Here is a 15,759-nt window from a genome sequence, read left to right on the forward strand (position 1 = left end):
GCCCTATTCCCAAGTTATGTATCATTTCTAACACATCACCAGAGTATGGTTCTTTAATCCCTGAAACTGAAAACCACTTGTTTTTTGGTATTTCTTCTAACCTCTTTTCCCTTTATATTAGCATTTCTTTAACTCTGTATGCTAAGCATTAAAAAGTAGTATGGAGTTGGGTAGTGATAATAAAATCAGATAATATCTCTAGTGTGATTCTTCTTGGTGTTTTGATTCCAATCAGAAAAAAAATTTTCTTTGGCAACCATACTTTACTCTCCCTCCTTCCCACTGATTAGCTTGGCTATGATGTTTAGTTATTTTGATTCAAATTGTTTTAGATTATATAGGAGTGACCCTGTCAACTATTTAGTAGGCTTGTTTTCCCCAACTTGGCTTCTTGCCTGTTCTTAAAGCTACCAAACCTTCTTTTCTTTGAACTTAGAAACAAAATTGAATAAAATAAAACTATTGTTAGCCCATATTATATACAATTAGGCTCATAAGCTTAACATTCATTGTTTATGATTTCCTTGAATGCTAGAATTTGAATCATAAGGGCCTTTAAAAAGTTATCTAGGCTACCCAATTCTGAATATTTTCTTTCTGTATAAAATAGGATAGTATACTCCCATGTCTAAATTTATCTTCTTGGGATGCCTGGGTGGCTCAGTCCGTTAAGCGTCTGCCTTCAGCCCAGGTCATGATCCCAGGGTTCTAGGATCGAGTCCCGCATCGGGCTCTTTGCTCAGCGAAGAGCCTGCTTCTCCCTCTGCCTGCCTCTCCCCCTGCTTGTGCACTCTCTCTCTCTCATAAATAAGTAAATAAATAAAATCTTTAAAAATCAATCAATAAATAAATTTATCTTCTTAATTTTTATGGTAGAATAGGCCCTAGTGAATGTGTTTGTCCTACACTTAATTTTCCTCAGACTTCAAGTTATTTTAATATCTTTTAGAGTTTTATAGACTTTAATCATGTGCTCATTACTATACTGAAAGCATAGTAATCTATTCTAATTCTGTTTGCTTCTACTTTCCTTACAAATAGTCCTCTTCCCCCAAGCCACCTCCGTCTACATTTTTTATTTCATTTTAATTGTCTTTTTCTGGACCTTCTCCAACCATAATATACTTTACTTTAGATCTCGTAACCAGAACAATACATGTTGTTTATGCATGGATTCATCATTAATGATTTGAGTTTTACTTAGAGTATCCTTCTGGTTTTTACCTGATGCTTTGTTGCTTTGGGTCTGGAAGCATATTAAGACCAGCAACTTTAGAAACATATGCAGAGAATTTTAAAGACCCTCCCCTGCCCTGTATCAGATAGCTTGGACCAGGTCTTTCAATATGTTTTAGATTGTTTTTCTATAGGCAAATTTTCTTACACTTGCCAGTATAGAAATAAATCTGCCAGTTTTCTGCCCACTTCAGCTCTTCCTATGTTTTTTTTTTTTTTTGTCATCAGCTTGGCCTTTAAGCATCCAGAATTGCTTAGCATCATCAGTGAACTTGACAGTTTCCCATTATATATGTCTTTTTTGTAACTTATAACTGTTCAATAAGACTGTTTCTAGAACTAGTGTTTCTACTTTACCATCCAGATATTTGCTCATTTATCCTTATTTATTGTTGTATGTCTTCATCTATAACAGAGCAGTTCCTTTTTTCCCCAAACTTCTCAGGACCCTTGTCATAAATCTTTTAGATATGATGATTTAGTTTATAAAACTAAATTGCTTTTCCCCTAATTTTATATTTACTTTAAACATTAATCAAAATATTATGTTGTAATATTAAGCTTATTGGAAAAATCTTAAAGAAGCGATGATTGCCTTAGAGACAATTCCTTGTCTTTTTTTTTTCCTATTGAAATACTGCATTGGCAGTAAGGACTCTAGGAATGAGCCTCAGCCCTTAGCAGTGTTTTAAAGTAGTGAAGTTTGATTTTAATTCTCATTTTCACATCCATGTTATCAAAAGCCTATTTTCTCTGACTTGAACTTTTAACTTCTCAATTCCTGTTTCCCTTTCTGTCTCTTAAGCTACCCAATCTCATATCTCAGGAGTTCTACACTTTCTAAATCGTCTAAGGTTATGCTAATCCATTCTAATGTGCTAATGAGAAGATACTTCATTCATGGCCAGAATTGGTCATTTCTGTGCCTTTTCTTGGTGATGATGTTGATGATAGATAACACTAAACTAAATGCCAGGCTCATTCTAAACACTTCACAGATATTCACTTAATCCCCACAATTATCCAGAGAGGTATTTACTCATTTTCCCCCCCTTTTTGTACTTGAGAAAATTGAAGCAGAGAGAGATGAAGTAACCTGGCCAAAATCATAGTTAATAACGTGTTAGAGTCAGGATTTGAATCAGGGAGTTAGGTTCCAAACAACATTTTTAATCCTTTTATATGTTTTAAATAGCAATATACTTGGTACTCAGAATACAGAATACAAATGTTTTTCTTAAATTTTTCATCTGTAATTTTTCAGGCCTCATACGTACACAAAATGATAGGAGATGTGTGGTGAGAGAAGCTTCATTCCTTTTTATAAAGAGTTCAAAGTACACTTAGTTTGTTTCAGGAAAATAAAACTGCATTTATTCACTCATGTATTTATTTGGTGCCTAATAAGTGATAGGCACTATTTTGGGTACATGGGATATATCATTGAATAAAAAAGATAAGTATCTGTTTGTGGAGAACCTGTATCCTGGGAAAGGAGGTAACAAAGACAATAGACAAGAATTATTATGTTAGAAAGTAAGTGCTATGGGGAAAAAAAATAGAGCATTTGGAATTTAGGGTGGGGTGAATTATAAGAAGGCTTACATCTAAAAGGACCTGGATTCAAATCCAGGCTATGTTATTCTTAAAACGCATGTGCTTAAACCATGCTACTTAAGTTCCAGTTTGTGAGAAATATTTTGAATATCTTACGGACAGTTGCTCAAAAGCTGGAATTAGTGAAGTCTGTTAGTTTTAAAGAAATGCCTTTTATACTTAAGGACATTGACTTTCTGGATTTTTCTTTCCAGGTGGCATAGATATAGATGCATTTCAGGAGCGCGAAGAGGGTCGTGCAGGGCCAGATGATAACGAGGAGGTCATGCGAGCACTACTCATTCATGAGAAGAAGACCCCCTCGGCTACGGCAGGCTCGGTGGGGGCAGCTGCTCCTGTGACCCCTGCCAACGGCAGTGACTCAGAGAGTGAGACCAGTGAGTCAGACGATGACTCCCCACCTCGACCGGCAGCTGTGGCAGCGCATCATCGGGACGAGGATGAGGAGGAGGACGATGAGTTTGAGGAAGTAGCAGATGACCCCATTGTTATGGTGGCTGGCCGTCCGTTCTCCTACAGCGAAGTGAGCCAGCGGCCAGAGCTGGTGGCCCAGATGACACCAGAGGAGAAGGAAGCATACATAGCAATGGGACAACGCATGTTTGAAGACCTTTTTGAGTGAGCTTTCCCTACCTTTTCTTCCTTTCGCTAATGCTCATTTCAAAAAGAAATTCCCTACCCTTGACGAAAAGTGTTTAAGTGGCATTCTGCCCTTCTCGAGGTAAAGCAGCTAAACAATAATGGGAGAGAAAGTTTGATTTTTATGCCAGAAGCTTCCCCACAGGTAGTTTGGCTATATAAGCATTTCCTTCCCTGCTATTTTTACAGTATATCTTACTGTATTTCATATTTGCCTAATCTTTTTCCTTTATAAGACCCATTTTTCTCCCTTCTGAAATGAGTGCAGGAGATCTGTGAGATAAATTCTTCCTGTCTGCCTGTAGAAGCCCACTATGATAGGTTACACTAATTCACTGATCACATCCTTTTAAAAATCTGTTCTGACCAAGTGTTCCAAACAATTCCCAATATTGCTGCCAAGCGGCTTGGCAACGGGCAAATCACTGATGAGAGATAAAATAAGTCTTAAAACTGCATATTGCCACATAGTTGAGGATTGTAGTCAATATGTAAGGGGAGGGGAGGGATGGATATGCCTAAATCTCATGATTAATATCTAAACCAAAATTTTTGTCTTTCGAACTGACTTGACTGATATAGTCTGTTGTTTTGCTTAATGCCTTTTGGTTTGGATGTTGGATGATAGAAAACAAAGTACACTTGGTAAACCCTTATGAGGAAATTAGGAAAAAACATGGATATAGGACGAGGAGTTGCTCTACAGGGTTGAATTGTGGAGAGCTTTGGGAACAGTGCCTTTTAGAATTGCCTGAGTTTTTGCTGATTTGGAAATCCTTTATGGAAAGCTAAGACTGGTCCCTTTCCTTTTCCTGTCTTTTACAGTGCCATAAATTGTTTAATGAGACCATTCCAGCAGAAATCAGCATATAACAATTGATTACTTCTCTCTTTTCTCTCAACATCATTGAAGTCCTTCTTTGTCTCTCTTTTGATTCTTGTTGGACATGGTGTTTTAAAGTGCATCCAGTACATTATTGAACATTGTAACCTCAAGGAACATAGTTTATTTTTGGTTCTGATATGTAGCATGGTATTATTCCCTAAAGCAGAACTTTAAAAATAAAGAACTTTCATGCAAGGGTCTATAGCAATTGTATTTTTTGTAATATTTTTCCTTGCATCGTAATTTTTAAGTATTTATCATTTTATAGTACATGCGTGAAGATAGATTTTAGAGTATCTGAGCCTTGTATGAAGTGATGTTTCATTTATCTGGGTTGTATTAATGACTGAATATTGACAATAAATCTGTTTTATACTGACTGAAATTTGTTAATTTCTAGCCCTGTAACATCTTGGAGCATAATTAAAATGAATACTTTTCCCATTAAAGCAATGTTTCAGACTTCTTTCTCTTAATAGTCATATTTCAAATAACAGGTGCAGTTGTTATGTGGTCTAAATTTTTTCTGGCAATAAGCTGCCTTAAGAATGACTTTTGTGTATGTATCTTGTACATATGGGCCTATTCAACTTTTATTAAACATTGTTTTTGAACTTTCATAGTTCTAGAAAAAAGTTCATTTAAATAAAATATGAATCAGGTGTTTTAAAACATAGTTTTAGGGGCACCTGGATGGCTAGGTTGGTTAAGCTTCTGACTCTTGATTTCAGCTTGGGTCATGATCTCAGGATCATGGGACCAAGCCCTGTGTTGGGTTTTGCACTCAGCGGGGAGTCTGCTCAGGATTCCCTCTCTCCCTCTGCCCCTCCCCCGTGCTTGCTCGCTCGCTCGCCTCAAATAAATAACAAATCTTTAAAAAAATAATAAAATGTAGTTGTAGGTGAACTGTCAGCTCTTTATATCAGTGAATAAATGTTTCTTGGTATTTTTTCTTGAGTCTAACAACTTGCATGTTCTGCTTCCTAGAGCAGCTGTTCTAGTTTTTCTTTTTCTGTTATCTACCAGCTTCTTAGAGTATCACATAAACTAGTTGCATATTTCTTTCCTCTCCATTTTGTGGTTTGTGTCTTGCCCTATTACTACACTGAAATGGCTTTCTTCAGTCGTAATTGTCCAACATAACAAACCTTTATTCCTCAGTCTTTCTGGCTGCTTTTCAGTCTTTGATGCTATCCATCCTTTCTCCTTAAAACATTTTCATTTGGTAACCTAGCCATTATGCTGTCTTGGTTCTCGTTACTTCATTGGCTATTCCTTCTCAGTCTTCAGACTTTATTTCTTCCTCTGCTGTATGTATGAGCATACCTCAAGGCCTAGTTCATCTGTGTGTATGTGTATGTGTATGGAATTTGTGTTACAGAAGAATGTCATGAGTGAAGACACAAATATGAAAGTATTTATTGCATTCAAACACTGTTGCAATAAATAAATAAATGAATATAGATATACTAAATATGCATTGATCAGGAATTGAACTATGTTCCCATGAAGTCCTGTAGCTGTTAAAAAGAATGTATTGATGGGAAAAGATATCCATTATGTGTTAAGTATAGAAGGATTCTGTTTTTCTACATGTGTATGTGTAAAGAAGAAAGTTTCTAATAGTACTTAATATGTGTCTTTACATATGTTGACTCATTTAATCCTGTATAACAAATCTGTGAGGTAGATATTTGTATTTAAAGATATATATAATTAGGGATGTCAATTACAGTGGTCCTAATGTGTTACAGTGGGAAAGATACCCCCATTTTAGAAAAAGGATCAAATAGATATTTAAAGAAGTTCATGTAGAAAATGTGCAGTAGAATTAAAGAAATAGGGTAACAAAAGCAAACTTTTTATATTAATACTAGGACTTTTAGGTGTGACTTACTTTTTAAAAATCCTGGCTTCATCATTTCCTTAGAGAAATATCTCTGATTTTATGCTCAAAATTAATAGGAAAATATAATTCAGTATGTAAAATTTTGGACTTACCCCCATATTTCAACAACATACCTAAGGACTCAATAGAATTTGACATTACTTCATCAGACAGATTTATGTCTATTGAATGGCACAATAATCTGGTGAGAAAACCCAGTCAGTGACACAAATGACTGAAAATGGGAACCCTGTCAGTTATCAGCCTCTGAAGCTCTAGTAAGGGCAAGCTCACACACGAGGTTCATCAATAGATGTAGTCACAGTGTCTGTTGATCTCAGGACGGCTGGAATTGTTAATACCTACAGCCTGTAATAAGGCATGGCCAGGAACTCGTCTCTGAGTGAAGTTGGCTATATTATTATAACTCAAGTATCAGCTGCCAAGGTGTCCCAACCTTTCACTCTCCTGTAAGATTTAAATAGAACACTTTTTTTTTTTTAAAGATTTTATTTATTTATTTGACAGAGAGAGACACAGCGAGAGAGGGAACACAAGCAGGGGGAGTGGGAGAGGGAGAAGCAGGCTCCCCGCAGAGCAGGGAGCCCGATGCGGGACTCGATCCCAGGACCCTGGGATCATGACCTGAGCTGAAGGCAGTCGCTTAACCAACTGAGCCACCCAGGCACCCTTAAATAGAACACTTTTAATACCACAGGATACTTCTTCCAATTTCATTTCTCTTTTCTTTGGTGGGGAGAGTTGTGGAAAGGGGTCCTCCTGCTTGCCTTCTTGCTTCCCTGGCTTCTCCGCCTCTCCTCCACACCACCTATTCCAACTCCCATGGTGCCATTAGCACAAGTCCATGTAGCAGCTATTCACTGAAGTTTTTACAGTAGTGGGTAGGAGGTAGGCAGTGAGGGGATGTCCTGTCTCAGCATTGCAGAGTCAAGGAATATAGAAGTAGATCATATATATCCTTGTTCTTAAAGAGTTTCCACCATCCTCACATGTTTCATCCCAAGTAGAGTTCTGCCTTCAAATCTTGCTAAATTTCAGCTTTCCGTTTCCTTCTCTTCACCCTTTTTTTTCCCCCAAAGACCTTGGAAAGTTATAAATGTATTAGAGAAAATAACATTATTTTATTTCTTTTTTCAAGTTGTACCTTGAGAGCTCTTATATCCAAAGTGGCCTATCCAAGATGTTTCCCTAACCAAGGAGCCATTTTCCCACTCTTAAGAGTCAGCATGAAAGGTTAACTGGCTTTAAAAGGAACTTTTTTCTCTTCCCACTCCACTAAATAATATTATTCATTATACTTTGCCAAAAGTAAGGTGATGAATAAACAGTCTAGGCCTTTAGGTGATCCATAACCTTATATTCAGTGGAAAACTGCTTTCATTCTCTCTGCCCTTGAAGTGGAAGACTTTTTCTCATTTAGTTGCCCCCTTTTTCCCAAAATAATACTTAGGGAGTATTTCCACTACTTAAGGAGTATTAAGTTTAGATTATTTAAAAAAAATTATCCAATTTGGCATGCCTGGAGCTCAGAAGACTAGGTTCTGGTCCCAGCTCAATTTAAATAGACACTTGCTGGGTGACACTGATGCAGTCTTTCTGGGCCAGTTTCTCAAAGCTGTCAATAAGGAGAGGATTATGCTAGAATCACAGTGATTCCTTTCTGCTCTGATATCTTATGGAGGTAAATGCGGCCTAATAACAACACAATCTGAGAAGTTTTCTGATGTACAATAGCAATTCAAACTAGGTGAAGGATATTTCAATTGAGGGACTACTGTAGGTGGTAGGTTTAGGATTTAAAAAGTAGCAAACTTCATCCTAAACATTTGCTAATTAGGTTTATCTTTTCCTATCTTGCCAAAGTACATCATTTCTAATAATTTGAATGACCGAGGAAGAAATAATTGAATATTTCATAACTTTTTGGTACTGTTTTGAGAGAATTGGACACTGAATGGGAACAAGATTGGAAGGAGCAGTTCATTTTCTTTTCTACCAGTTGGCTCTATGGCTAGATTTCCAGCCAGGACAACAATAGAAAGACTTAAATATATATTTTCTTGTTCTCTTTATTCCTAAGTTTAAAAAAGTAATTAAGAAGTGGAAATCAAAAAACAAATATGAAAATCTTTAGAATTTAGAAACTGGTCTAATTCCACCTTCTATTCGTTTAGCATTTTGTTTCCACCAAAGCTATTTCACATGTGTTATCTCTAGCAGATCTCTAGCTGGGCTGCGATCAGTTTGTTTTTCTTTAAATACCTAAAAATCTCTTGGGGAAATGAGAAAGATTTTCAGAAAAGAGTTGGTGTTATGGTAAATTTACTGTCTGTTCTGTTGGCCTTTTATATTATGAAAGAAGCAAACTGAACAAGATAAGTACAGATACTCTTAAACCATGTAAAGGCAAATGGGTTGAGAAAAGAGTCATGAAGTTTTGTTTCTTCCTTTGAAGAACTAAAGGAATGAACTGATTCTGCTGTGCCCTCAAGGAAAGATGAGTACCTTAACTTATCTTTAGAAAGAACTTCGCATCCTTCTGAGTACTAGAGGATCCCTTTCTTCTTCCAGTTGCAAAGCAGATAGGCCTAGTACACGACCCAGTTTCAACAATCAACCCACATTTCCCATCACACAAAAGTATGCTATTGCCCACCTAATGTAAATAAGTCTGAGAAACTAGTCTGAAGAGAAGGCTGGTGCCAGGTCCCAAAGTGCCTGGAATCATGTTAAGGCACACAGGATGGTTGTACAGTTTTTTTGCTATTATATAAATGTATTAATTGTTTAAAAATTCATCCAATAATGGGCGCCTGGGTGGCTCAGTCGTTGAGCGTCTGCCTTCGGCTCAGGTCATGATCCCAGGGTCCTGGGATCGAGTCCCACATCGGGCTCCCGGCTCAGCGGGAAGCCTGCTTCTCCCTCTCCCACTCCCCCTGCTTGTGTTCCCGCTCTCGCTGTGTCTCTCTCTGTCAAATAAAAAAAAAAAAAAAAAATTCATCCAATAATAAATATATATAGTTTAACAAAAAGAACCCCCACCCCAGCCCATCCCCATCTCACTACCCTGAGGTAAACCATTATTGATAATTTAATGTGTGCCATCCCAGACCTTCTCTAGGCCTTTAGAAACAACATACATGCCATACTCCCAGATACACTGTGGTGCTTTTTCAATAAATCCAACCACGTACACATTGCCATTTGCTTTTGAAGTGTCTTGCGTATCTTTTCATATCAATTTAGATCTGCTTCATTTTAAAAAATAAGGACTAGGGGCATCTGGGTGGTTCAGTCAGTCAGGCATGTGACTCTTGATCTCAGCTCAGGTCTTGATCTCAGGGTCGGTCGTGAGTTCAAGCCACCCAGTGTGGAGCCCACTTAAATAAATAAATAAATAAATAAATAACTGACTAGATAGAATTTTATAATATAGTTGTATGATGGTTTATGTAACAGTTTCCTTGTTGAATGGCATTTAGGTAGTATCTAGTTTTTCACTATTAAAGTGCCCTCATATTTTCTTTCTTTTGGGTATTTCTATAGGATGGCATCATAAAGGAGAGCCAATCAGAAGGCATGTCCATTTTAAACTTTGATAGGTAATGCCAAATTACTCTTCAAAAAGATGGTTGGAGAATTGTAAGCAGGGGAATAATTTGTAGCATTGACATTAAGTTGGAGTTTAAAACTGGAGATTGTTAAGGCAATTTCAGTAGTCTTGGTAAGTAATCTGGTCTAATGAACTGTCCAAGTCAGTGGGGATGGAAAGGAGTGGACAGATTTGAAAAACTGGGGAGATAGAATTCATTGATATGGTGACTGGCTAGGGCAGTACCTTGGATGAAGCTCAGGTTTCCGACTGGATGATGATTCCATTTACCGAGATTGGAAATACAGAAGGAGGGGCAGGTTTTGCTCCTCTTTCAGCTCCGCATCTCCATGAGTACCATCATTTCAACTATGTACTTCAGGCGAAATTCTAATAGTTAGCCATCCCTTCCTTTTTTCATCTCACACGCAATTCATCAGCATGTCCTGTAGGTTCAAAATATAATCTATATAATCTAATTTTGAAGGTAGAGCTAACAGGAACTGCTGGTAAATTGAAAGGATACTCTAAATCTGACTTCTCACTACCTCTACCACTACCAGCCTACTCCATGCCACGTCAACTCTCCTTGGCTCCTGCAGCAGCCTGCCAACTGCTCTCCCCACTTGTACTCTCAAACCACCCCCAAACATGCAGGGATTTTGGTCATTCCCCACACTCAGACTTGTTTTAAATGTAAATCAGATGACCCCCGCCCTTAGAACCCTTCATTGATTTTTTTCTTAGAATAACGTCCAAACCCCTTACCCTTTTCTTTAGGCCTTAAGTGGTCTTGGCCCCTGGCTACTTTTATGACCACATCTCCTACTATTCTCCTTGTTAACTACTCTCTAACCACACTGACATTCTCTTTCGCAAATATGCCAAGCTTCTTTCTGCCTTAGGTCTTTGCCCTGTTTTTTTTTGCACGGAACACTCTTCTTCCCTCATGTCCCTGTTAATTTATTTTCAGGTTAAATACCACCTTCTTGGAGAAGCCTCTGCCCTATTAGCTAAAGTAATCTCTTCCGTTCATGACGGTATTTTCCTGTTTTATTTTCTTCCTAGCAAAATTGCTATTTGAAATGAACTTTATTTCTCATTTAATTATTTATGTCTCTCAACTTTTCCCCTAAAAGACTAAACTCCCTGCAGGCAGGATACTAGCATATAGAATTAATTCTGGCACATTGTAGGCCCAATAAATGTTGAATAGGTGGATGGACAGATGAATTGGCAAGGTGAACATAACCTTTTCCCCACCAAGGCTGATCATTTTGTTCCCTGCTTGAATTGTAAATATATGAATAGTCTCTTAATCAGTTAATTTTGTTCACTTGTGGTTCACAGTGAACCTAGGGCTGTATCCCCAGGACTAACAGTAGAGAGTGCCAGTATATAGTTTCCTGGGCACAGCCAATAAGATATCTAGAAGTTTCAATTCTGAGGAACCATTAGCTTTAATGTTCATGTAAAGGTAATTTAAGTGAGTATTTTATCTAGGGCTGCACTCTCCAATAAGGTAGCCCCTAGCCACATGCGGCTACTGAGTACTTGAAATGTATCTAGTCCAAATTGAGATGTACTATAAATTTAAAATACATACCAAATTTTGGGGTGCCTTGGTGGCTCAGTCGTTAAGCATCTGCCTTCGGCTCAGGTCATGATCCCAGGTCCTGGGATTGAGCCCCTCATCGGGCTCCCTGCTCCGTGGGAAGCCTGCTTCTCCCTCTCACACTCCCTCTGCTGTGTTCCCTCTCTCATTGTGTCTCTCTTTGTCAAATAAATAAATAAAAGCTTAAAAAAAAAAAAATAAAATACATACCAAATTTTGAAGGCTTGGTATGGGAATGGATGCAGAATGTAAAATACCTTATTAATAATGTTTATATTGATTATATGTTGAAAAGATAACACTGTAGGTATTTTGGGATAGAGGAAATGTACTATTAAAACTAATTTACCTGTTTTTACTTTTTATGTGGCTGTTAGAAGATTTAAAATTGTAAAAATGACTCACATTTGTACCTTGCCTTATATTTCTATTGGACAGCACTGGTCATGGGCATTTTCTTCAGGTACTAGAGTTACATCTATTGTACCTAGTTCTTATTTGCATTTTTCCTCATATACAAGTTTTTGACCTGAATGCTGTGCTCACCCTCTTTTCCTCCCTGGCCCTCTACCAGAAAGGTAGGCTTTGTTTTGTTTGTAGGCTCTTTGTCCTTGGGAACAATAATGGATTTTGCTTCTGGTTTAATTTTCATCTTTGAGGGGTGGGATTGGTTGGGGTAAGGCAGGGTTTTTTATTTGTTTTTTTTCCTGAAGTTGGATAAAATGTGGGGATGATGTCAGCAATGGTAGTGAGGAACTGAGACATTTTTACTACTGAGACCAAGGCTGCAGTGTTGAAAGTGCTGCTGACTCCTGGGGGACTGAGGAACTTGAGGACCCTGCAGAGCCATGCCAGAGATGGAGGAGCTAAGAGCCAGTCCTAAATCAGGAGGTTTGGAAGCCCAATGTGTTTCTCCCTATGCACTGTATTAATATATAGTGTATGCGAAATTTCTGATGTGTTTATTGTTTGCATCTCCTTCTTGCTAGAATGTAAGCTCCATGAGGGCAGAGACTTTCTTTCTTGCTCACTGTAGTATTCTGGCTCATATCTCTGACTCGGTGCCTGGCACATAGTAAGTAGTCATCAATACATATTGAATGACTACACAATTATGTTTATTCAGGCCAGGAGTAAACCATGGCCTTTATATAAAAGACAGTTATTTTCAGTTTCTGTTGTTACGTATATACCTAATGTTTGTGATGCTGTTTTGTACTTATTGTCTTCCCTTTTGGAATGCTTACAGATGGTGAGTGCTGATCTGCGTAGCAAAGGGCATTTTCCCAGCAACTGGTGAAACCATCCAACCAAAAGTACATACAACAAATAAATCTAACCCAAGGCTTACTACGTGTGAATTTGTTCATTTAGTCTGTGTTACGGTCATTTCTTAAAGGGGCAGTTTGTAAGAACAAAGAATGTGCTATTTCTTCAACTGGGGGTTTTATTTGTCTCATAATAAAATTGATGTTACCATGGTTTCCTTCATTATATCAAAGACCAATTCTTGGCAAATGTTTGTTGCTTCATGGTCACATAATGGCTGATCCACCTACACCTTCCGGTAGAAAGAAGGGAGGGAGTAAGGGGATAAAGGTATATGCCAACTGAATCAGTATCCCTCCCCCTTTTTTATGGGATGTCTTTATTGTGGTAAAATACACATGACATAAAATTAACCATTTTAAAGTGTACAATTCATTGGCATTTCGTAACTTCACAATATAGCACAACCACCATCTCGACCTAGTTCCCAAACATTTTCATCATCCCAAAAGAAAACCCAGTACCCATTAAGCAGTTGGTCCCCATTCTCCCCGCCTCACAGTCCTTGGCAACAGCCAATCTTCTGTCTGTGGATTTACCTATTCTGGATACTTTGGATAAATGGAATTGTAACGTATGTGACCTTTTGTGTCTGGCTTCTTTCTCTTCTCTAGCATAATGTTTTCAAGGTTTATCCATGTGGCATGTATCAGTACTACACTCTTTTCTATGGCTGAATGTATTCCATTGTGTATATATATCACAATGTGTTTATCCATTCAGCTGTTGATGGACATTTAGATTGTTCCCACATTTTGGCTATTGTGAATAATACTGCTGTGAACATTTGTGTACAAGCATTTGAGTACCTATTTTCAATTTGGGGTTTATATACCTAGGGTGAAATTGCTGGGTCATATAATAGTTCTGTGTTTCTGGGCCATTTGTTTTTAAAGTAATACATCTGCCAGAACTGTGTGCAATAATTACTGTCATTCATTGGGGAATAGAGAGGGGCTTATAACCCTGATGTCTGTTTTGGATGTGAGGGTCAGCAGAGAATACCAGAACTCTAGGGTTTCTGACCAGAGAGCCTTTCCTGGCAATAGCTACAGAAGACAGAGTAATAGGAGGCCTGCATATGAGGTCAGAATTCGAGAGTCCTGGATTTTCTTTCCTGGAGAAATTAGCTTCTGAATTCCTCTTTACATCCATTTCTGGGATTCAGGTTCTAAGTCATAACAGGGACTTATCCTGGCCTCCCAGTGCCCTCACTTGGAACTGTGATCTCGTTGCTCCTATTCTCTGTCACATCCTTTAAGTCCAGGGTCAGAAGTGGGCTAATGTCTTCATTTGGTTAAGCACGAGGTGAGGTCCTTCTGTTGAACATGCTTGGAAGTGTACCAGTCATGGGTGGTGGTGAGGGTGGCTGTTAAGATCCAGAGGAGGGATCCAGAACTAAATTGCCTTTCACAAGTATTTGCTCAGTATGAAGTCATCTTTAATCAGCCCTATTCCACTGGCTTCAACAATGGGAGGCTGGCAGCTTTTCATTTCAGGGTAGTGATCCACCTGGGAGGTCTAAAGAGTGATTCTGATAGTGTTCCAAGAGAATCCTCCCCTGCTGTTACATGCCTTGTGTGCAGGTGTAATGTGTAGGGTGGTGGAAAAAAGACAAAACAGGGGGGGCCTTTATGTTTTGTGGGTGGGTGGAGAGGACCTACCATGCTATGTATGTCAATCACATTTCACATCTCTTTGACAGGCTGTAACTTCTAGTAAATTCAGTGATAATTTCTTTGCTGCTTTTCCTGCTGAGCTATAAAATTATGGCAGTGTTATGGGCATCTATGTTCATGCCTCCTGCATTAGTCTACCTCCTTCAAGACACACTGTCTTTTCCCTCCCTCCCTCCCCCCTAACAGGGACAAAAGCATCTACTAAGCAAAGAACTAACTGTAAGTCTGTTAACAGTGCCTACTTTTGCCTCCTAAAGTACTTTTTCTCAAAGAGTGCATTGGGCCACTTTGGGAATTCTTAAATATGTCCTTTTGATGGACAGATCTCTGTTTCAGCAGCTGTCTCATTACACCACGTACCCATCCCCCGAGTGCCCTTGTTGAGTCCATTAGTAAACTTGCCTTTCTCCAGTAAGTGTTAACTCTCCCTCTGCCTTGAATTCTCCCTTGCTTTTCTTCCTTCCTCTGTCCTGTGTCTCCATAATCATCACTTCTGGAACAATGCTTTAGCCTATTTCCTATGATAGGAGTGGGTGGTTTTCATTTACTCCCCCATGCTCCATCCATGTGATTCAGCTGGGATTGATGCCAGTCATAGTGATTGATTCAGAGAGGAGCATATGATCGGGCCAGACAGAGTCACCTCAGGATTTTTGTTGAAATGAGAAAAAGGCACTCTCTTTTTCTACTGGAGTTACTTAACCGGTAGCTGCTGGTGACAATCTTTGTCACCAATTGAGGGCAACCTGTCTGAAAATGAAGCCAGCATAGAGGAAGGCAGACACTAGAAATGGAGAAAGATTTCTAATCATAACACTTGAGTCAGCCACACTCGAAGCCATTTTACCCTTATAATTACTTGTTATGTGAGTTGATACATTTTATTCTTAGGCCAATTTGAGTTGGGTTTCTAGCCCTTGCAATTAAAAGTCTTATCTTATTCAACATTACTTTGGCTATTTGGGGTTTTTTCTGGTTCCATACAAATTTTAAAATTGTTTGCTCCAACTCTGTGAAAAAAGCTAGTGTTACTTTGATAGGGATTGCATTGAATGTGTAGATTGCTTTGGGAAGTATGGACATGTTAACAATATTTGTTCTTCCAATCCATGAGCATGGAATGTTTTTCCTTTTCTTTGTGTCTTCCTTAGTTTCTTTCATAAGTGTTCTATAGTTTTCAGAGTACAGATCTTTTATCTCTTTGATTAGGCTTATTCCTAGGTATCTTATGGTTTTTGGTGCAATTGTAAATGGGAT

At 38.4% G+C, this 15,759-nt stretch overlaps 1 protein-coding gene across 1 annotated transcript in view; it reads left to right on the forward strand.

The window, feature by feature from the left end:
- Window positions 1–4,758, forward strand: part of GTF2E1 (general transcription factor IIE subunit 1) — a 35,993-nt gene extending 31,235 nt beyond the window's left edge. Inside the window, exon 5 of the mRNA XM_021692478.1 lies at window positions 3,048–4,758. Within this exon, the coding sequence (XP_021548153.1) occupies window positions 3,048–3,475 (428 nt within the window). The 3' untranslated portion in view covers window positions 3,476–4,758. The remainder of the gene's footprint in view (window positions 1–3,047) is intronic.
- Window positions 4,759–15,759: the final 11,001 nt, after the last annotated feature.

This window comes from Neomonachus schauinslandi, chromosome 1, assembly GCF_002201575.2.
Source record: "Neomonachus schauinslandi chromosome 1, ASM220157v2, whole genome shotgun sequence".
In the NCBI taxonomy this organism is placed as follows: Eukaryota; Metazoa; Chordata; class Mammalia; order Carnivora; family Phocidae; genus Neomonachus; species Neomonachus schauinslandi.